The sequence below is a fragment of the Apium graveolens genome, chromosome 8, assembly GCF_009905375.1.
Source record: "Apium graveolens cultivar Ventura chromosome 8, ASM990537v1, whole genome shotgun sequence".
Lineage (NCBI taxonomy): Eukaryota > Viridiplantae > Streptophyta > Magnoliopsida > Apiales > Apiaceae > Apium > Apium graveolens.
The window spans coordinates 242,248,885-242,273,518 of NC_133654.1; the positions used below are offsets into that span (position 1 = coordinate 242,248,885).

A 24,634-nucleotide genomic window follows, 5' to 3' on the forward strand; every position below is an offset into this window, starting at 1 on the left:
AAAATCTTGCGGGAAATAAACCCCTTCCACCGTAAATCGAGAAGGCGTAGAATAGATTGACTCAGATTCAGACTCCTTTCCAATGTAGTCGGTCACCAATTTTCCATATACACATGGGATTGTTCTTGGGATCCCCAAAATAACTAAAGATTCTTAACACTAACTGATAAAAGTATCGTAGTTAGCCTCAAGCTATTCATACATATTACCCTTCTTATCACATAAGTACCACATTTCACAGAAAAAAGCAAGATATCAGAAAAAGGATAAGGTAGAAGAGTGTGGTAAACAGTAAAATGTTTTAATTTCAGATAATAATAGCAGATAAATAAAAAATAAAAATAAAAAGGGTAAGAATAGGAACATAACATCAAGAACTTGAATCAGGCATGTCTTGATCAAGCTGAGGCGTCGTACTGGAACCAGCTCCAGAACTCGAGCCACCGCCTGAAAGAAGATCAGCTAATGCAGCCATCGCGCGTATTTGCATCTCCAAAGCAACAATGTAATCAGCTGTTTCTTCTAAAACAACCGGGAACGGTTCTTTCCTACAACCAGGAACTAACCGCCCGAGAACCTTAGCTTTTCTCTGGACAGCTGGCAAATTCTTCGATTTCAGCTTCAACACACTAACTTTCGGCTTTCTTACTGATCTGCGATCAGCAGTTACCACTTTATGTTTTCTAGACTTTTTCATAAACTTGAGCTTCAGCCTGTTGGTGAGAATTGCTCGGCTCCACCTGGTTTTTCCTTTAGCCGTAGTAGCCAGGACTCGGTAAGCTGTATCGCGAACAGCTCTACTACGGCTTGGTATAGAATTAGGAGACGAGTCGAGACGAACCTGACGGAGAGCCTGGATGAGCTTAGAAGAGTAAAGTTGCTGCTGAGTTTCGGATTTCCATGAAATTTGATTGTTTTCAGGGATTTGAGACTGATTTTTGAGTAGGCTTCTCTTCTTTTTCTTTTTTCGCGATGATGAGGTCGTTGCTGGATTCGAAATCACAGTTGATGCCATTGATTCCGAAGCTTTTTGAAACAGGATCGAATCAAATTAGCTATAAAATCAATCATATGAGAATAATTTAGGTACGAATAACAAGAATCGAAAAATGAGAGAGGATATACATAGGCATAGCAAATGATTTGAATATGTTCAGAACAGAATCTAAAAACGATCAAGAATTATTAGTACATGATAAATTTATGTACAAGTCCGTGAAACCAAAATTAAAATGAGAAGTGAGAAGTAATACGGTTTTTAACCGAACGCGATCACATAAATCATTAAAGAAAATTAAACACACACATGATCACATAAATTATTAGAGAAAAATATATATATATATTACCTTCCAGAACCGAAAATGATCTATCTGATGCACGTAGCAGACTCCGGTATCAATAGTACGGTGTTTATAAATAGTTTGATACAGAGAGAAGTGGTCGTAAGAAGTTTAGGAAGAGGAAGGTGGGCAGTGTTGGTGGGGGAGGCTTTAAAAGAAATGCTTTTGGCATAACAAACAGAGTTTGCTTAATTGCCTTTGGCCTTTGAATGAATGGCTCTTTCTTTATCTTCTATATTTATTTTGATAATTATTGTTTGATTATAATGTCCACCTACTGTTAATGCGTTCTTTATTTATTTGGCGCCTCCTGCTACATGTAACATGCCTACATCTCACCACTTCCTTTCCTCTTCTCCCCTGTTTATCTTGTCGTCCACCACGTCTAACTTAATGACGAAAACTGATATCTCATATACTATATACGATAATGCTATTATGAAGTATTTTATAAATTCAGAAAAATGCCCTTAAGTACATACTTAGAGGAGTTACAATAGTACGTAGTGTATTTTAATAATAGAATAAAATTAAATTATTTGAGTACGTACTTAGGAACATCAAACTCTTATATAATTACTGCTAAGATGACAAATAACGTCCACATCCTACAAATTCCATTACAGACCTAAGGGTTGAAGAAAGAAAATTAGAAGGCCCTACTCCATCCAACTCCGATATATATAAAAATACATACACTCATGTTTGGTTTTACTTGAGGAAAACATAAAAAAGCTGTCTAGTAGTTCAAAGAATTAGAAAAGATAAAGCAAGAAAATTAGCACATGGCAAACAAACTACTGTTTGATCCTAAGAATGCTTAGCTTCAAAGTAAGGTCAAAACTGTTTTTGAGTTGTGACTATTGTATTACGCACTTGGTTTGCATAATCATTTCCTCAGTTTCTCAAACTACGGAAACAAATTTTCTATAGCTAATAAATATGTTAATCTCTACGTATAACTTACCCTCATTAAATATAATTTTGCTTTTAATAACGACAATCTTGCAATAAGTTGAAGTTTTCGACTACCCCATTTTGTGCATGTACACGAGAAATTGGGTGTTTAACTGTATAGCTTACCATCGTTAAATTTTGATGTAATGGAAAAATACTCGAATACATTTGAGTTGGTTAGATCAAATTTTGGTGAGATATATATGCCATCTTATCAATCTCGCAAGATAATAAAATAAATGCATAGTTTTCAGAGATGGAGTGGTTAAAGTTGATGAAGTATTCATAACAAGAGACCAAAATGTACTAGTGTCAGGCTTGGTTAGAGCAAATCAGAACATTGATTGGTTGGAATCTAATGAAAAATATGCAACTGTTTTTGAATGCGTCACAAATCTGTCTACATTCTTTACAAGGATAGCTATTCACAAACTTTCTTACCATTCAAAACCCAAGGCCAACAGTTGCTCTAAAATGGCATTCTTGAGATCTAGTAGCTTGTTTCCAAGCCTGTTTCATTTGTTGTCATGCCTACGCTAACAAATAACTAGTCACTCTTGTGAAAACAGAATTAAATTGTTAGGATATTACAAGTAGAAAGAGACTAAGATATGATCATGTACAAGTCTCCAAAACCAACTACCTCACATACACATACACAGATATGTACATATTTACAACAATGCAGCCCCAGTAAGAGTCGTGGCTTCATTATAGATACTCTGAATCTGAGGATTCTCATAAAGACAGACCTCTCAACATGATCAGTATGTTGGACTAATAATATTTTAACATGTGCCCATTATTTGGGCACCATCTCTTTCACCTTCCTAGTAAGAGAGATATAATTACATGTGAATCATACATATTTTCTTATTTGACTTGGGCTTTTGTCAAATAATTCGAATACGCTAATAAAAAAAAGAGAGATATTTTTTTCTAACAATGACAAACTATACTTATCTACAGGTCATTAGGTTAAAATGCATCCCAAAATTGAGCAAATCATATGAAGTATACATACTATTTTTACAGCATTGTACTAATCTATTTATGATTGAGTGCAGAGTGCAGTACTATGCACAGACTATGATATATGACATACTTTTATTTTTAAGATTTTAACCTCCGAGTTTGTGTTTCTGTAATACTTTTTTTTTAAAAATAAATAAAAGAATTGGACAGACATGAGGTGTTGGAATCCACTAATTGGCAGGTTTTTGGGCCCATAAGTTTTTTTTGCTTCTCATTCCATGAAATGATCATTGAGGGGCGATCATGCACAAAAGAAAAGGATATGCAGAAGAGATGCATGTGCTTTGTTTATCTGGATCCTTTTTATCTCATGCTTTGTTTTGTCTATTTTGCTAGGGGGGTTTTGGAATCTTATGCTATAGCGTGGTCTGGCCATTTAAGCTCCACGCCTGCATTATAATGTACAATTCCCTTCAATTATCTGCAGTATTTACAAACCTCTCTACCTCCCCGGCTTTCCTACTAACGTGTTGTTCCCGAGTTTTGTTAGGAACGGAATTGAAGGAAAGCAAAGTGAAATAACATTCATATGTGTGCTCTCAAATTTTCATAACAGCAAGGCAAAGTAAAAGAAATGTGAAGGAAAAAAGACTTATAACAAGAACAAAGGATATCATTCAAAAACAATAATATAATTTTTAAAGGCTTTCATTTGCTTCACTCCCCTCTTCATTTTATCTTTGGAGTGAAACCGTGAAAGTGAAGGTAATTTTTTCCTTTTATACTTAATTTTCTCCCTAGTTGAAACTCGAAAAAGAGTGAAAGTTTTACTCATTCATTCATGTGTGTACTTTCCTCCTTATTAAAGGATCAACCCTGAGCAGTTCTGATAGTTCTGATCAGTATTTCTACGGGGAACTGTAATATTCAGAATATAATTATATTAGTAATATGAAACACAAGTTTGGGTAATTATATAACTTGGGAAATGAGTTCTGAGGACCGAGTGTTGCAAGTACCATGTCTAGATCACTGCACAACATGCACTACATAATTGATCTAGATATTACAGTAAATCTCACCTCCCAAGTCCTATTGTTAGTGTATGCTCTATAAGAAAGACTCCAAGGAAATTGGGTTAATAGACTATCATGTCATTTCTGAAACAGCTCAAAAAAGCAATTAACAACGCAAATTCCACTCTTGTAACGTGAGTGTGTTTTCTACTGTGAGTTGTCTAAAAAGGGAGATCATGTTAGCACATTTTAAATTAATCAGGATTAGCATTTTAGTCTACGATCAAGAAATAGTCTAAATTTGGCTGCTTCCTGGAACAAGAGAATGATAGAACATGGGAAATGACAACTGGACATGCTTAATGATTGCGGTTCCAACATTTCATATTATATTTTGCATAATCATGAGCCTAATCCACATTCTCATCAAAATCATGGTTCCATGTGTATCTCTTCAACACCTTACACAATTGCCTAATAAAAATTCAAAACCAGAAAACACTAACAGAGCATATTCATGTGCCAGAGTGATTGCCCCCTACCGTGAGACACCATCTAACAGTAATCAATTTTTATTAAACAAAAGGAGAAGATATGGTCATTTTATTGCATATGGGCTAGCGATATATTATATTATCGAAAGTTCAATGTTGAAAAACTGGGTCATTTACTCTTCAAGTAATAAGTAGGGGTACTAAAACTAATCGTACTTAAAGATAGACTAATAGAGGATTAAAAACATTCCCAAAACAAAAGTTTCAGAACCACTGTTTAGTCCACAGTTAATGGTAATAATTAGAAAAGTGTTTTACCATAAGAGAAAAAGATATACAAAATATAAACTCTGTTTAATTTTGACCAGACAAAATGGTCTAAGTAGGTCATACAGCTGGTAAGTAAAAACTATTCAACCTTTTTGGGTCTTTTGAATTATTAAAGTTTTCTTGATTAGCCATTGCTATAGTGAAGGTTGTCTGAAAAAGATTAGCTAGACAATGTAAGTCCAAATACTTCAACAAACCGTAGACTTTGTTACACAGACTTGTATAAACAGCAAGAAGGATCTCAATCTTGAAAAGGAAGTTTTGGAGATAACCTTAGTGATACTCCTAAGTAATCATGGATTAGTCTATAAGCAAACTCTTTCTTTTCATAGTTAATTATAAAAACGAAACCATCCATAACCGGTACAGTACACTGTAAAAGATAAGGCACGGACAAGTATAGGCTTTCAGTAAAAGAAAAACCAATGTCAATTTCAAGCAACTTGGAGTCATTCTGTACATTAGGTCCTGAGCCGAACTAAAAAATTTAAAAAAGACTTCACCTAATTAAATTAAATGTAGAGCACTCTAGTTGGCCAAGGACAAAATATACTTGTAAACTATAAACTTCTAGAGATACTACCATATCAGAGGGTTCCATTGTGACTTGTTCCACAAATAGTTTTACGCTTATAGTCTAGTGTTTGGCATTTGCATATCCAATCCCTTCTATTACAGCTGGATTATGCATTAGGTTAACGATAATCAAAATAATGGGTCCTTACGCAACAAGTGACAATAAATTAATAAATTATACTTGTGTTTAGTTTATTAGTTAGACCGACTCAACACCTAGCTAATTGTCTCAATGACCAACACTAAGATCCCATATATCAATCAGATATTGTCAGTTTCCTCTAATAACCAATTCAAAAGTGGCAGTCACAAGACTTTGTTTCATTGCAATTATTCATAAGAATCCATTATCTCATTGTTTCCTTGAATCTTACATTGGCACTAGAACACACCACCAAAAAGTTGTTTTTAGCATACAATAGTTTGCTCCCAAGTTTTATTAGTATAGCTCTTAAATTAAAATGTGGGCTCAACCAACAACATACATCTATTTTGATTTTAGATTGGTCTCTGAACCTTCATGTCTGCACAATGCACTGATGTGGCTGCTAAATACCTCTTGGCAGGTGGGGGGGGGGGGTTCTCTTCCTATTTTCAACATTCTGTCTTCATGGTAATCTGGTATGGGTCACGTCCTCATATTACTTAAAATGATATAAGAGAAATCTAGATATCTAGTGATTCAAGACATCTTATCGGACCAATGACACAAAACACACACATACTGTAAAACCTTTATAAATAAATAGATACCGGACTGGTATTTTAATTTAGATCATCCAGATTCTTAAGTTATCGGGCTCCAAATATACTATTTAATTATGTTGGCATTCGCAAAAAATTATTTTATCAAGTTTCTACTGTACTTATCTATTCTGTTCACAGCTGCGGAGGTACATAAAACATAACATACTCCGAATCACCTATGAGCCAAGAACATGTGCACCATACAATATACCTGATTGGCCTAACCTCTAAATTTATTCTGAGTCACAGATCGGACAAATGGTTATTACTTATGAGAAACCCATAAATGATTAGTTAACTTACCTGCAGTTACAATATTACACAGTAATTTACTAAAGTTTAGTTGGGAAAAATGAGAATCGCCGTAGTACAAAGTCTTAATTATGCTTTCTGTTTTAGAGTATTAACATATACAAAGATGCATCTGTACTTGAATAAATCCTGGTATGTACTCTTCATATAATAATAGCTCATACATAGTCATTGTTTAGAGCTTCTCAATGCTATTAATATATTATCCAAAGAGAGGTTTCCAACCAAGTATACAGAGGACTAAGATGGCTAAGTTTCCTGGTCTTTCCAAAATATGACAAGGACCCTGTTTCCTAATCAATGAGCATGTTAACAACCCATTGACTTAACTGTAAGTAATCAAGGAAGTGGAGCACAACCCAGGTAGTTATATAAACCAGATAAATAATAAGAATGTCCCTCAATACCAGAAATTCATTTGACTAGTATGTGACTTATAACACAGAGCTTAATATTAAATTTTCTACGAAGTTGATGCATGTGATCAATACATTTAAGAGGTATCCAAATAGGTCAGTGACTTAAGAAGACGAACCATTAGGCCACAAGGACAGAAAATGCCCATTGCATCCGGCAACCTACAGGTTGTAGTTTTTGAACGTTCATAAATCTAGTCTCAAGGTTACAACCGTAACATATTAGGACATATCAGAGCTTTGTTGTAGCTAGGTTATAAGATTATACCTAATAGTTGGCAGCTATGATCAGGCTTACATTTTCCAACTAGAACTAAAAGCCAGGGATAGCAAAATCAACTAAACTGAAATACTCAATAAGCTATCACGGTTACATGTGTGTTAAACTAACTCTACTAGAGTGCGAAACAGCTGATTTTATATGTTGTACAACATTAATTAGATGATGACTACTTACAGCCAACTATAGTGGCATTTTACATCTTTTTAAAGTGTGGAGTTATCTCCTAAAGTTAATTCAGTTTAAATAATCAACCTTCTTTAATTCTCAGAACAGTATAAATAAGCAACTGGACTCAAATTGTGATAAACTGATTCTAACAATACAAGTATACTTCTGAACCAGTGAACTTCCATGAATAATTTAAATGCACAAATAAGACATATATACAAACCAGTTCATTCCAAGAGCGGAAATGTAGCATACACCAACTGAGACTAGATTGTGTCCTAGAAAAACTGATGTAGACCTGAAGCATAACTGAGAGTATTGTTTACTTAAGCAAAATTTTATCTGAATGTAGTGGAACTTTAACGATATTTGGTTGATATGCAGGGCTTGTGTCCTTGTTTATAGGCTAGTGAATATATTACACATGGGGAAAGTAGCATGAACAATCCTTCAATTCAATGGAAATCGAAAAGTATGTATAGAAATCCATCCAAGCAAGAGTACTGTGATATTAAATCCATCTTATCAACAATTGTGACTGAGACTTTAGACTTTCATCATCAGTACTAAACATAGGTACGAGTAAACCATATGATACAGTTTTCAGTGCCACAGCTTGTGGAAAGTAAGCAAACATTAGTGAAGAAGTTACCTTTTAGGCTTCAATCAGTTTTGAAGTGGAATTATCATGTTGGCACAAGTCCATTGTAAGAGCTTCCGTCATCTGAACTGAAGATGAAAACTCCCACGCAAATGATCAACAGCATGAACAGCATTAAGGTGACAAGGAAAACCTTCCTGAGGACATTCATGACTTTCTTCTCAGCTATTTCATTGAACCAGTCTCTCTTCTCAGGTAGATTATGTAATTCCTCAGTTGCAATCTTCAATAACTCCTCGAGCACACTCTTTGAAAGAAGTATCATATAGTCTGAATTCTTCCTTTGGGTTCCAACCTGTCTAAACTTTTTAGCAAAAAGCTCTATCTTCCGGGAGTCTCCAGTCACAAGCTCACTTGAATCTGTAGTTCGGCGGTTGACTTTGACATTATTAGTCTCGACCTTGTCGGAAGTCAATGTGGACAACTCAGAGAGATTAGAGGAAACTGGAGATGCATCGCCCGTGGGTGTGGAGCACAATGGAGGGAGATCAGATGAAATTGGAGAGCCATCGGAAGTGAGTGTGGAGCACAATGGAGAGAGATCAAAATCTGCTGATGCAATCGATGGCGAAACAGCTGTACTTGATGAATTTATGAAATTCTGCACCAAATGCAAAGCCATTCAACTTAAAACAGAGAAGGACAGAAGAGAAATCTGGATAATTGATAGGCAACAGTCAAGTAACAAATTAAAGACCAAATATTCTAGAAGATATTTATTCCGCGAAAGATCTCATAGTACATATTCTTAATGCAAATTTACTTCACTAAAGACAAAAAACACTCACTGCAAATCAAACAAAATGCAACATCTTATCATATGATCTTACACATGTTACTATAATTAGAGGCACCAGCAGATCAGACATGATATCATTATTCTACAAGTTTGATATAACTACGAAAACAACAATTTCAAATGCTTTTTAAACAACTAAATCAATCTACGGATATAGTTTATTACAATTTGAAGCATAAACCACGTCTACTGATTCTAAAACTGCGTATTAACATACATCTGAAATCGATAGTTTCACATGCTCTCAGTATAAATCAAATCAATCAATATATACAGTGAAATAACAATCCGAAACATAAATTACCTCTACCAATTCTGCAAGTATATTATTATAAAAAAACAATCATCAATAGTTCAAAATACTTCCTAATAATTAGATTCGATAAACAAGTACACTACATCAGTATCCGAAGCATAAATTACCTCTACCGATTCCACAGGTTAGTATCGATAAATAACAACAACGAAAGAAATCAGTATCAAATCCTTTCGATATAATCAAATGGATGAAGACACATTGCAAGTGACAATCAGATATAAAATTACCTCCAATGATTCATCCACTTGAATGTCATCGAAATCCTTTGCTAAATTGATCGAAACATCATCCGATACAGAAGCGATAACCGAATCCAAATTTTGCTTAACAATCTACAAAATCAAATTCAAGCAACAGATCAAACAGCTAGAACTAATCCAAAACAATACAAAATAAGCAATCATGATATTAATATACATAAAACTAAATGTACTTTTTTAGGCGATCTAGATTCTTCGGAGCTCAATTTCAACTTGCGATTCGGGAGCTTATGAAGCTGCTGTGGAGTGCGAGTATGATCTCTCATTTTTTTAATTTTTGGCGGGAAAATTGAAATTTAGCAGATCTGAAATGTGATTTGTGGCTGTGCAGTTTAGAAAGTGTGTGTATATATAGTATCTAGGTGGGCTCGTGGACTGTGTGTTTTTCGTTTTGGTCAGAGATATGTAGAGTTAGGCCACTATGCTATATAGGGCTATGTAGAGTTGGTCCAGTTATTGGTGGCCCAATATGAAGTTGCACTATACTGATGTAAAAACAATTCATCCTTCAATTGGAAAAATAATTTCTTAGTACATTCATCTACGGATGGAGTTTTTACGTGTGAAATATATTAAGATATACTTGTTTTGGATTGTTTTTTTTACATAAATTGGGTTGATATTTTATTAATTTGGGGAAAAAGGCTATGATATAGCTCCTCTAATAATTTAATAAAAAACAGTGTTGGTTAAGTCTCGGAAATTCTAAAAGAAAAATGCTAGAGTTTTCAAAACCGTTTTCAAATTTTTACATGTGAGATGTATATGTGTGCATACTTATGTGCTCATAAATTAAAACTTGACAAATATCACGCCACATTATATGAAAAAAATTTTGAGAACGGATTGGGGACTCGTAGCACTCCTCTAAGAGAGATCACTAATAAATATAACTTCCATGTGTTTAGAAATTGGTGCTAGTCATCATCATTTACACCGGATGTTGCTTTTTAGTAGCATGACTCGAAAACTGAAATAACGTCTCAGCTGTTCACATAAATAACAATGTTCCAAATTTAAGAACCGTGCCAAAATATAAGAAGGCAAGGCAGGTCCTAGCAAGAAGTTTGTTATATAACAGTAAATTGATGAGGTTCATCATCTATCCTCTCAAACCGTTGTCACCTTTGGAGGAAAAAGGGGCATGGAAACCCAAATGGTGATGCGTATTATGAAACAGTACTTCACAACTTGCATAGAGCAGATTTTCTAAGTCCCGAGGCCCTGAAGCCATTAAGACGACTGATAGAGGATTATGGTTTAGGCATTTAGCCACAATGCCATAATCTCGATACCAGAAAATAATTAGGCACGGAGTTATAGGAGCTAAATTCAAGCCTATACATCGAAATCATTACAAGTCCGCCGAAGAATCCTTAATCGGTGTCTGTGAAAGAAGCAAAAGCTTGGTTTTCCAGGACATCAACAAAATTCGACGTAACTTGTTTTTCAAACATTTCATTTATGCAAGAATATGCACGCAGGCAGATAAAAATAACAAAATAATTTGCTCATTCTCTTTTTATTCTATTCCCCAGGATGAAACTACAGTAAAGGTCTAAACTCTAAAGCAAAATCTCTAGTAGTACATAATGGAAGATACAAGTAGTATGACCGGAAAACCAAAAAAGTTGTACAAAAACTATCCATCAACGACTACAGCACATTAATAAGCATTACAACAAAACAACCGAGGACAATTGGTTAACAAGGACCATAGATATTTTCGAGCATTCTAAATATCTTGAGCTTTAGTATTGAAACCTCTATCAGTATACCGAGTAACATTGTTTCTGAATGCCGCTGGCTAGCCGTACATATGTTGAAGTAGTATCTGGACGAAATTAGATGCAGAAGTAATCTGCCCGGACACAAAAAACGCAATCAGTGCTCTAGATGGCTTCTTACTGAGAGTCTACTATTTAGTCCCATTCCTCTAGATATTAGGTCATGATTAAAGAACAAAACGATGACAGTTATATCATCATGGAAATGACGCCGAACCCTCTTCTCAATCTTCCTAAGATCAGAATATCGCATCTCTCGTTTTCTAGCTGCTTCATGGAGGGCAGCCTTGACTAGCATCTTGGCACTTCCCTGTATCAGAATCAAGACAGTTTGAGCAGAGAAGCAGTCAAGATGCATGACAGATATATTATCATCAACAAACAACACTCACAAAACACTATGACCGAGGAGAAACCACCAATGCTATAATCACAACTATGCAGTGTCAGGACATTACCATCGGGCCTTTTATAATTAAACGCAAAGAAGGGTTTCACTAATGTACTAGACGGATTGATTATATAAGGAATAAGCTTGTCAAATTCAATTCACAAGTTTAAGGAACATAGCAATTTCAAACTCCAGGGTAAAGATTGGAAATTTCTTGGGATTCTAAGAAATGTAAAGCAATTTCCCCTTGACATATAAAGCCATTAGCATATATAATAACTGAATACAATAAAGATAATAAAGACAAGATCTTACTGCATGAGGATTACTGTGGACGATCTCCACAGCTTTTTCATTACTCAAGTGCTCCCATAAACCATCAGAAGCAAATATAAGGAAAGAGTCATTAGGCTGAATAGGATGAGTAAGTATAGATGGAGTTGCACTCATGATGGGCATGTTCATTGGTTCAGGAAGCCGGAATTTTTCAGCAATCGGTTCCCTGTTAAAATGTGCGTATTTCATATACACATCACCTATAGATCTTGAAACCTGCATCAGGAACAGTTCTTTATGATTAGATAAAAGTCATAAAACTAGTCAAAAAGAAGGGAAAACTTTCATTAAAACAACGGAACAGCCTCTCGCAGAGAAAGGAACACAGGTATCTGAAAACACACCGTCTAATAATCAACGTTTACAGGATAGGAAAACTAGGTGGAGGCTAATACAACGAATATATTTATGAAAACAGATTTTCCCAACTACAAGTATTGCCTAATATTCTACTTAGTAGAGTACTAAATCCATTTTAAGTTATTATTGTATGCATATTTCAGCAATTTATTTTAAAACTATGCCAACAAAACAACTGATTTCAATTACTGTTTGTGGTATCTAATCCACACAGCTGCAAAGCAACCTTCATCAAGTGTAAGAGATAGCTCAGTAGCTAGGTGCTTATGGCGAACTGCAATACGGCAAACAGATATGTGTAATATTTTAATATGCAATTCAATATACTCTCCTCACATCATATCAAATCAAAGTTTTCCTACTGAATATTGAAATACCGGAAACTCTGCATTACTGCTCATTTAAACTTTAAAAAGTCAAATTGACTAATTATACTTGAGATGAACTTGAACTCATAATTTAACTCTTAACATAGCTATAATAGTTGCAAGATATATTTAACAAATAAAAAATGTTTTAAGATATGAAAATCATCTGTCATAGAAGTGGCAATATATCATTAAAGCAACAATGCAAACTGTTATCTGAAAAAACCTGAATGATGCCTTTTACTCTCCAAACTCCATGCTTTAGGACAACAATATTAGGATCATTAGGATGTAGTTCTATAAGGTCCCGTCTTGTTTCCACAACATTGGCATTATGCTCTGTTGACAACTGTATAGCAGCTATTACTCCAGTGTCACCAACTTTCTTCCCCAAAACAACACGGGAATCTCCGAGATTTGCCACAAACAGAGTTTTCTGATATATCACTCCGACTAAACAACAGGCTCCAACAGTTGCAAGTTTGGGTTGAGTAGGCCACATTTCTTCCACACGAGCAGTAAAACCTCTTTCTGTTGCCAAAAACGCTCTATTGACTGTATCAGGTGTAACAACACCATTGTCATCAGCTGACATTGCTGCATAAACACCAAACCTAATTATACAGCAACATAAAAACATTTACTCAAAAAGAACAGAAGCTAATTAATAACCATACATCTCAATGAGCATTTTATGCAAGAGGAAAGGGAAATGGCAAACGAACAAGGAAGACAAAGACTTGTAACACAACAGAAAATTAAAGTGCCTAATAAGCGCTCATATTTTAATCAAAGGGCAGAACTTATATAGTGCAGGACTCCATTTTCGAGGCCACGGGAAACACATTCTATTCCCCCTACACAGCTTAGCACTTTTTTCACTACATAGGAAGTATCAACAAAAAAAGAGAGAATTAGCAACAGAACATGTGAGACTATGCAACCCTGGCTCACCAACTACGCAATCGCAATCCAACTACATCTACAACACTCCACTAATCTAATCCCCTAAACCAACAATCAAAAGCCAAAACAATCAATTCAAGCATTCAACATCTAGAACCAATCCACCTCACCAACTAGAATCCACCCAATATCACAATCCCACAACCACATTTCTCTAATCTAATCCCCCTAACCCACAATCATCAACCCACCTAAACAGCCCGAATTCTCGAAAACACAATCCACCAACAAAAATCACAACTTTAAACAACAAACAAACAATCCAAATCAAAAACCAACAAAATAAAACATCCACAAACCTTGAAAAGTCCTGAACAGATGATCACAAACATATCGAGCAGCCTCGGGGCCACCATGACCATCATAGACACCAACAAAAGTCCCAAAAGGACCAGATTCAATCTGACACTGATCTTCAAGAACCATATTAGCTTGAACCACAGCCATTGAAAAGTCTCCACTTGCATACTTCCCTGTATCTTTATACCAAAACAACCTATCTCTATCAAACTCACCATCCAAATGATTATTAACAATATTATTATCACCACCACCTCTATAACCGTTATTATTATTATTACTATTATTACTGCCACTAAAGGGTTTCCAACAAAGTGATAAGAGATCCATCAGGCCTTGAAGCATCCCACATCTCTTTGCTTATAAACCCCAAATCTTGAAAGATCAAAAAGCTCACTTTTTTACTATAAATTTCACAAAATCAACAAGATGGGTCTTCAAGAAATGAGATTATAAGTATAAAGATTGGGTTATAGAAGAAATCGGGGAAGGAGAATATATATAGGTGTATGAGAAAGAGATACAGATTTGATGCAAGTATAGGAGGCTAGGAGGATGAGGGGAGTGTTGGGGGGTGAAGGAACAAGAATGTGTTCATTCCGTTTGGAAGAAGGTGGCGTAGGGAAGCATTTCGTTGGGTGTTATTTTCAATGTCTCCTCTAGTCACTTTCTCTCCTCTCTCTCTCTCTCTCTCTCTCTCTCTCTCTCTCTCTCTGTTCTCTATGTATTTCACCGCGTCTGTATTTTCTGTTGTATTATACATGTACACTCGATTACCTATCTATATACGCCTCTACTTATCTTATCAATCTATTATTATCCCTTTTTCATTTATTAATATAGTTTACAAATATATGTATTAATTTTTTTTAAAAATTAAGAGTTTAATCTCTGTCATCCCGCGTCCTGAATTCGATTTTTATTTATTCAGAAAATTTCTTAAAACATATAATTTTTGTAAGATTATAAATAATATTTATCAAAAAAATAAAAAAAACTGAATTAATTAAACACACATAGTCACACACACCAGTTTCTTCCCCTTAACAACCCATCAATTGTTTCATTCAAAAAAAAAAATAACTCATCAATTGTGTTAATCCGTTATTGTATATGTATTAATTTTTCCATATGAAAATTTGATTTATAGTCGTCTTATTGAATTTAATATTTGTCATTTTATCCCTTTTTTTTAACATTGATGTCTTTAGAATTTTATACAGGAAATTCTAATTGAAATCGATAGCAAATTTTTATTTAGGTGAAAACTACTATAATGATCGTTACCACATCAATTTTTAATTATAGAAAATAAAATATGTTTAGTGGATATATATCAATTTATGTAAAAAAAAAGTTAAATATATCAATAAACAAAGTTATTCTAACTCACCTCCATGTCGACTAAATTTGGTACTTTGTACACAAAAAAATAAAAAATAATGATATTTCGGGACTTATGATATGTTTGTGAATTAAACATGGCTGCATTTTGGAATAATGTACTTTGACTAATTTGGGTCCGGAATCATGACTTAGTTTTTTTCAAAAATTCGAAATTTGACCCGGATAACTTTCGAAAACTTGATAATTCGAGAGTTGGATACCACTTTTGGGTTAGATTGGAAACACGAAGTAAATCGTTATTTTTCCACAATGGTTAAAGTGGTACGACCTTGGACTTATGGGCTCGTTCACACCTAACAAGGATGATAGGAGTATAATTGGGGAAATTTGTAACACCTCGGTGCCATATCAAGAAGATTTGGTACTTTAGTTTGATTTATAAAACCAAGTATTAATACTGAGTGCACCAACAAATCATAATCGTTTGGGGGCACGTGGTGAGCTCGTAGATTATCCCATTTGGCTACATTTGGTATAGTGTACTTTGTCTTATTTGGTTATCGGAATCGATACTTGACTCGATTTTTTGAAATGCCTCAAGATTTGACACAAATTGTCACAGTTATTTAACGTAAAATGTATACATTCTATTTTAATGTCAATTATTAAATTTTGGTGCTCAGTAAAAGCAACAATAATAATTTTTCGTAAAACTTGTTTATCAAATATCTACTAATATACAGAAACTTCAACTTAACAATTAATCTTTATAGTAAGTTTTTTCTTACATACATTATAAATATTTAAATACATAATGATTTGTAAATTATATAGTAACTTGTATATTTTAATCCACAACATGAAAAAATTATTGATATAAAGATATGAATGATAAATATATAAATTTTGACATCATTATGGAGAAAAAATGATAAAGGTGGTAAAGATATACACAAAATACATATCAATGCACAAAATTTTGCCACATCTTAAAATAGTTAGCATCATCAACCTAATATTTGCAATGGTGAGAGCGACGAAGATATACACGGAAACAAATTTGTCTATAAAATTAGAACATGTTTGGATTGGAGATATATCACATTAACGTTTAGCAATTGTTATAAATCGAAAAAAAAACAGAATTCATAATCTAACATACATATAATGTTTATGAATAAAATATGAACTTTTTCACTTAAAGGATGATTTTAAATTTTCTAACAATTGAGTGGTAAAAATACCTAAATTTGTTGGAAGTTGTCCCACATCGTTTATGAGAGGGGCGGATTGCTATAATATAAACAACTAGTTAACTCCATTAGAATGAGGCTTTTTGGGAGTTACTCAGAAATAAACTCGCGCGGGCTCGACCCAGAGCTGACAATATCATACTAATATAGAGTTATGCCAACTTAGCAAGCCCGACAAGTGGTATTAGAGTTTCGGGTTATAACGATGGGCTACCCAGGATGGGATTAAAAAGGAGGTAGGTGGACCTTTCTGTATGGGCCTAAAGGGAGTCAGAAAGCCAGAAGGATTCCAGTAATGGTAAGGGGGAGCCACATCACACAATCAGGTGGCAGATTCTGCAAGTGTCGAGCCCGATATGTGAAGGGGGAGATTGTTGGGAGTTTTCCCACATCGTTTATGGGAGGGGCAGATTGCTAGAATATAAGCTGCCAGTTAACTCCATTAGAATGAGGCCTTTTGGGAGTGACCCAAAAACAAACCCGTGCGGGCTCGGCCCAAAGCGGACAATATCATTAGGCCTGCTTAGCAAGCCAAAGAAAATTGACATAGTTCATGATCTCCATCAAAACAGTATTGTATCTATGTATATTTGTGTTGTGTATCGGGATCATATTATATTGTAATACTCTTGTTATGTTTTTAGAAAAATATACTTTAATCTAACTTATCATCTAATTCTCTTTGCAAAATTTAGTGCAACTTCCAATAAATTAGTTAAATTTTGTGATGACTATTGATAAATTACATAAATTTAATCAAGTATGATTTTATAAAAGAATAATATTTTCTCTATGAGATATTGTTTTCTCTATGCCCGTACTTAAACTGCTTCATAGAAGTCGCTAACTTATCATTTAATTATAATTACGGATCCAATAAAATATATATAAAAAATGATGATAACATGTAGTACTATATCACGTATTTTTCAAGTTATTATAAAGTTTACAAAATTATAATGTGTTAAATAAAATCCATATAGCATAATAATATTTTAAAAAAAAACATATAACTAAAGCAATTTATGGGTATATGTATTGAAGACAAATGACATCTATTGTCATTTTACATATTAACATTGGTATAAGCACACATTGTAAGACTTTAAGACAAATCATATTAAATTGCGTACGAGTTTTACTCCTTAGACAATATATGGTCATTTAAACCAAGAAAGGACACATACAAAGCCATATATAATATCCATCAGTAGAGTCGTAAAATATCTATGAATTTGGCTTAAAGTATTAAGCAATGACATCTGCTACAAATAATGTACTCATTAACATCTTAACAGAAATGTCATACAATTAAAGTTGAATACAAATTAGGGTTTTTACTTACTGGGGATGTACAACAAAATGTGATGGGCTATATTCTAACACAACCCAATATAATCGGCCCAATCGAAAATCAACCCAACTAAATCATAATTTTGGTCTGCTCGATTTTATCAGCCTAATTAAGGGTAAGGTTGACTCAATTATTGCAGACTGGAAACCCATGAGCAGTCCCAGTATGTAAACTTTGCAACACAATGTTAACACATGTTGAAATTTTCACTTTACAACATGAACACTTGTTAATTTCTCGATATAGTTTTAACATAACTTCTCGACAAAAATTCTCGACTTAATGTCTTGGCCACTTTTTCTTTAATTACAAGCTTAATTCTTGGTTTTATTGGATCTTGTTGTATGAATAATTTTTTGAGTTCTTACATAATGATCATATGAGTAGTCAGTTAAAATTAAAATTATACACTAGGTACCTAACAAAAAAATTATGAATGAAATAATTTATAGCCATATTACAAACCATAAAACTAGAATTCATAAAATTCAAACTAATTTAAATAGTGGCAGAATCGTTACTAACATTTTGATAATCTGAACCGAATTGATTAAAATATTTTGGTTATAGTTCATGAACAATATGTTATGGTTAATCTAGACTAAACCTTATAATTATTTTTAATATAGTAAATGTGTAATAAAGTTAACTAAATAGTTAAAAAAAACTACAATATTTTACTTCATTTACAAATAATAGAAGTTGTCTGTAAAATTAAAAACTAGGGACAACGGTTATACTTGCACTACTTGTGATCAGAATGTCTAATTTTCAAATAAAAATGTAGAAATTAAACCACAATCACATTCCACTCTTAATGACATTAAAATGATAACGTTGTACTTGGATTTTCCACTCTTGTTTGTTAATTGATTTCTGAGTAATTAGAAGGCTAATTGTTTCCTACATTTTTACTTTGTTCCTCAGATAAATTATTTTACCAACTACCTTCATGTACGCATCAACACTATAACATTTACACAATATTAGGATTTAAAATATTATTCACCAAGTAATATTATCCAACAAATAGAATGGTTTTATTTTTACATATGAAATCATTTAGGTTAAGGGTCAAAATACCAATTTTATATAATAAAGTTCAAGAATTAATTTGGAATTCTCCTACTCACAATTAGTAGTTCTATCAGTCTGTGAAGGTGGAAAACTAATATGAAACACTCGAAATATGATTTATATTAATACTATGTCAATGTTGACTACATCCATCTTTTGCCAACAATTGCTTATTTGGAATATTTGCGGTTGCATAAATATATATTGAGGTATGACACTATTTTCATTATGAAATTTTGTTTGGCTATTGTATATCTTTTTTATGTTATTATGAATGATACTATATCTGTTATTGAGCTATTATTTTATTATAATCAATTGGTAGCATTGTCCTTTTGGTTCGTAATTTTCATCTGGACTTATTTTTAAATTGATGCAGGATTGTGCGCCTATGGTTCAGAATGACGGTGCTTGATACTAAACAATACCGTCCTCGTGAGAGGGAACATCAGCGTCTAGACTCTGTTTTAATTGTTAATAAGGTGGTACAACAAGATTTTTCTACTTGTAAGTCTTTTATAGTTTATAATCTTCATAGTAAGAAATAAAATTATCCAAAAATTAGTTGTTGGATTTGAAAAATAAGACAACTACTATCGGTACAATGCAATTTCATATACGTGCAAACCATACATGTTTAATTTATAAAAATCATATTTGTATACAGTTAAATAATATGGATGGAGAATAAATAAAAGTGACATGGGTCATACCTCTTTGCTTTACCGTGCGAATAAATGATCATCAATAGAAAAACTAGTCTTGATGTATTACTTAATTTAGTGTCCAAGTGGATAAATTAAAAGAAATAATAGAAAAGTATCATTGATAACATATATCAGAGAAAACAAACTTAACACAATAACATAGTGAAACTAAAAAAATTGTATAAGCTGGATAAATGTTCTTTTTTTAACACAGAAACTAAAACCAGTACAAAATGCAACTAGCAAATTAGCAAACACATTACTAGGGAGTAATATAAAGTCTAAAAATTGAAATGTGAGGGTTTAGAGAGTATTCTGGTGAGGCGTGTGAAAACACTGCCTTAAAAAATCGTGCCCCTTCTCCTGCAAGATTTAGTGGGCAACTCCTTAGCGGTACAACACCCAAATCGATGTTTCCTTCACCGTGCATGGATGACAAAGGACAATAATAATGATTCTTCGAACACTCCAAATAAAACCCAAAAATTTATGTATATATAAGTAAATATGTATCTGATATTCTATGTACTATTGTGTAATCGATGTTTTTAATTAATTTGGACCAAAGCTTGGTCGTTTTAGTTTGGACAAGAAACATATATGTAAGTAATTGTTGTTTTTACTTGTGTATTGCTGAGTTGTTTACATGCCTTCATTTATAGTAGTTAAAATTAATAACTGATACGTAAACTTAATGCGGAGATAATTAAAATTCAAGACCTGGATTTGTAACAGCTAAATGGTAGGAAAACAACGGCGGATTTGTAACAGCTAAACGGTAGGAAAGCAACGGTCGAAAAATAACGGGTACAAAAATAAACTCTTTGATTTATGGGGCATTATTCAGTACACATATATCTGATTATTAAGATAAGGTTATAAAAATTCTTTAAAATTTTATTTTTTAATAAATATTTCATAAATATCTAACAACCCTTCCCCCAAAATAAAATTTTAGAATTACTAAGATAGCATGGCAAATACAAAATTGAAGCTTAGTTTATTATGCATTTAGTTGGGGTAGCTTCCGACTTGCAACCCACACCTAGTGACAATTGTCACATTTTGAAGAAACTAAGGGGACTATGCCTCAAACTTGATCTTCTAACCAAACATTGACATTATCACACATAATACAGAAGATCAATTGTTAGGGCTTGTGCTTTATTCTCATGCGCAACTCATGAGAGTTTTATAGATTAGCCCGTACCTCATAGTTGCGGTCACACAACTCCTCTCACGTAGGTAAGTCCTCAAAGGTACTAGTGAACTTAAAAGTACCTTGCAAATTCTTCCTTAAGAATTATTAAAAGTATAAACACTCAACCTAACCATTCCCTATATATGAGCACTTCATCATCATAGGTATGGTGAAGAAAAATGTATCCATGTATATCTTCTAAGGAGAATAACTCCAAATATTTAAGGCTTTCACGTAATCATCTATCCAGTTTGTTTGTACCCTTGGAAGTTATAAGACAAGTAGGGTTGCCACTGCCGATAATGCAACACTATGGGCTTAACCCCATTTCCCTCAATAAATTTAGGATCATTTTCCTTGATAGATTATTTGTCAAAGGATAAGATAACTTATGACCTCACAAAATTAAAAGTCACGTAATCTTTCATCAAGTACTTGATCGACTTATAACATATCTGCAGATGCATGTTTAGTTTTATATTAACATTTTCCTGTTCCAATAAGTCAAGAACAACTCTAGAATCACAATGAACATGAACATGTGGAACAATTTTGAACAAAAATGTTAAGTCAAGTAACAAATTACGAAGCCATTCAACTTTTAAACATGTAGTATCAAGAGCAACTGATTCAACATCATAATTACTTCTAGCAATTATAGTTTGTTTAATAGAACCCCAAGATATAGCACCGCCACCCAACATGAATACAAAAACTAAAGTATATTTAACTTGATGTGAGTTCGTTACCCAATTTGCATCAGAATAACCTTCTAACAAGTCAGGATAACCATTGTATACAAGTAAATAATCTATGGTGCCTTTTAGATACTTAAGTACTCTCTCTAAAGCTGTCCAATTTTCTTGATTTGGATTACTCGTATATCTATTAAGTCTTCCTACATCGTAAGATATATCAGGCCTCGTTTTACTTGAGATGTAGAGAAGGGAACCAATTATTTGAGAGTATATATGTTGTGAAGGGTTGCCTTTATTTTTGTTAAGAGTTATGCTAGGGTCATAAGGTATAGACACATGTTTGCAATCTATATATTATATATACTAATCATTTTCTCAATTGAATGACTTATATATATGTGTATTCCCTTTTCACTATTAAATATTTTTATTTCTAAAATTATATTTGCTTCTCCCAATTCTTTTATATCAAATTTTTTAGAAAGATAGTTTTTAACATTAATAATGTAAGACATGGATCTACTAAAAATCAAAATATCATCCACATATATGTAAATAATCACATAATCATCACCAATCACTTTATAATATAAACATCTATCAAACTCATTCGATAGAAATCCATATTTAGTTATAATACAATGAAGTTTTTTAAACCAATTCTTAGAGGCTTGTCTTAAACCATATATAGTTTTTATTAACCTACATACCTTATTTTCTTGTCCTTTAACTATAAAACCTTCGGGTTAGTCCATATAAATTTTCTCTTCTTAGTCACCATTTAAGAAAGCAGTTTTAACGTCCATCTGGTGAATATGTAATTTATGAATTGAAGCTAAAGTCGGAAGGGTCCTAATAGTAGTAATTCTAGCGACGGGTGAGTAAGTATCGAGATAATCAAATCATTTATTTTGCGTGTATCCTTTAACAACTAACCTAACTTTGTATTTATCTACAGAACCATCAGGTCTCAATTTTTTATTAAAAATCCATATACACCATACTGTTTTAAACCTTTAGTTACGTAATTTAAATACCAATAATTATTCTCTAAAATAGATTTCTTTCACTATCTATGGCTTCTTTCCGAAAAGGAACATCTGGTAAAAACATAGCTTCCTCATAAGAAGAAGGTTCATCTTCAGCTAAATAAACAAGAAAGTCATCCTCATAATCTTTCTCTATCCCCAACCTCTTTTACTTCTTCTAGGTTTTTTCTAATGATGTTGATGTGCCATGAATATTTGATCTAGAATCGAAACTAGAGCTAGCAATTTATTTTGGCAACCTAGTCTTATAGGGAAAAATATCCTCAAAGTAGGTAGCATCTTCAGCCTCAATAAAAGTATTCAGGAATACATCAGGATTATCAAAATGAATAACAAGAAACCTATTAGTTGTACCTTGAATATACCCAATAAATAAAGCATCTACAGTTTTAGATCCTAGTTTTCTTTTCTTTGGTACGGGAATGCCTACCTTAGCGAAACAACCCTAAACTTTGAAATAATGAAGTTTTAGATTTCTATTTTTCTAATATTCATTAGGTGTAATTTTAGTGGTCTTATTAGGAATACTATTTAGCACATAACAAGCAGTAGGCACTGTTATAGAAATCGGCCGATTTTTTAAAAATCGCCGATAAATTGCTCAAAAATCGGTCAAAAATATTTATCCGATTTGACCAATTTCCGATAAATCGCCGATTAATCATCCGATTTTTCAAAAATCGTCCGATAAATTGTAAATCGGTACCTCAACCGAATAGTTCCGATTTCCGAAATCTGTAACACTGGCAGTAGGAAATGCCTCACCCCAAATATTTTCGGGAGCACCCGAACTTAAAAGCATACAATTTATCATATCTAATAAAGTTCTATTTTTTCTCTCGACAACTCCATTAGATTGTGGAGTATAATGGGCAGTGATTTCATGAAATATTCCATGCTCTTGACAAAACTGAGTAAAATCATTCTCCATATATTCTCCACCTCTATCGGATCTAACAATTTTAATATATTTTCCGATTTATTTTTCAACCTCGGCTTTATAAGTTGTAAAATAGCCTAGAACTTGGTTTTTAATTTTAAGAAAGTAAACATAGCAATACTTAGAGTAATCATCTATAAAAGTTATGACATACCTTGTACCACCTCTAGTAAGAACCTTACCATTATCACACACGTCGCTACATGTTAAATCTAATAATGATGAGTCTCTAGTTATATTGAAGAAAACCTTTTTAGTGTATTTGCATTGTGCACATAGTTCACATTTAGATCTTTCTTTAATATTATGATTATGGAGTAAACCCTTTATTAATCATTCTTTATATTGTACCATAATTTACATGTCCAAGTCTTTCATGCCACAAAAATGAATTTTTAATATTTAAGACAGTTGGATAGATTTTTTTATTAAAAATATTGGTAGAAATACTAACTTTATTAATCCTTCACTTACATAACCTTTTCCAATAAATACATTATTCTTCGAGATTACAACTTTATTTGATTCCATTACAATGCGATAACATACACTAAGAAGAATTGAACCACTAATGAGATTTCTCCTAATTGTAGGTACATGAAGACTATTATTGAGAACTAAGATTTTTTCGAATATGAATTCCAAGTTTATTCTTCCTCTTCCCATCATTTTAGCTATCGAATCATTACCTATAATTACATCTCCTCCTCTTGATTCCTGATAATTTAAAAACCAGGAGCATTCATTACAAACATGATTATTAGCTCAAGAATCTAACCACCAATCATTAAAATTATAGATTGTAAGATCTATTAAAGGGGTAGAATTTTCTAACCTAAAATTA

General features: G+C 33.1%; 3 protein-coding genes across 5 annotated transcripts; all 3 read right to left on the reverse strand.

Annotated features, from left to right (window-relative positions):
- Positions 1-267: 267 nt before the first annotated feature.
- LOC141678756 (transcription factor bHLH148-like) lies at positions 268-1,684 on the reverse strand. Of its 2 annotated transcripts, none has more exons than XM_074485133.1 (2): positions 1,350-1,684; positions 268-1,026 (listed from the first exon to the last, which is right to left on the reverse strand). In XM_074485133.1, exon 2 carries the CDS (start codon positions 1,013-1,015, stop codon positions 371-373), a length of 645 nt encoding a protein of 214 aa, XP_074341234.1. In that variant the 5' UTR covers positions 1,016-1,026; positions 1,350-1,684; the 3' UTR covers positions 268-370. The 2 variants fall into 2 exon arrangements, with proteins under 2 accessions (XP_074341234.1, XP_074341233.1); XM_074485132.1 differs by having other exon boundaries at positions 268-1,055; positions 1,350-1,679.
- A 6,285-nt stretch (positions 1,685-7,969) lies between these two features.
- Positions 7,970-9,968, reverse strand: LOC141678732 (uncharacterized). The gene is made up of 3 exons (XM_074485103.1): positions 9,830-9,968; positions 9,624-9,728; positions 7,970-8,879 (listed from the first exon to the last, which is right to left on the reverse strand). The coding sequence occupies exons 1-3, from the start codon at positions 9,920-9,922 to the stop codon at positions 8,304-8,306; spliced, it is 774 nt and encodes a 257-aa protein (XP_074341204.1). The 5' UTR covers positions 9,923-9,968; the 3' UTR covers positions 7,970-8,303.
- Positions 9,969-11,145: 1,177 nt separating this feature from the next.
- Positions 11,146-14,880, reverse strand: LOC141677584 (putative protein phosphatase 2C 42). 2 transcript variants are annotated; one of them, XM_074483584.1, is made up of 4 exons: positions 14,164-14,880; positions 13,125-13,495; positions 12,150-12,386; positions 11,146-11,753 (listed from the first exon to the last, which is right to left on the reverse strand). In XM_074483584.1, exons 1-4 carry the CDS (start codon positions 14,507-14,509, stop codon positions 11,541-11,543), a joined length of 1,167 nt encoding a protein of 388 aa, XP_074339685.1. In that variant the 5' UTR covers positions 14,510-14,880; the 3' UTR covers positions 11,146-11,540. The 2 variants fall into 2 exon arrangements, with proteins under 2 accessions (XP_074339685.1, XP_074339686.1); XM_074483585.1 differs by having other exon boundaries at positions 13,125-13,512; positions 14,164-14,289.
- Positions 14,881-24,634: the final 9,754 nt, after the last annotated feature.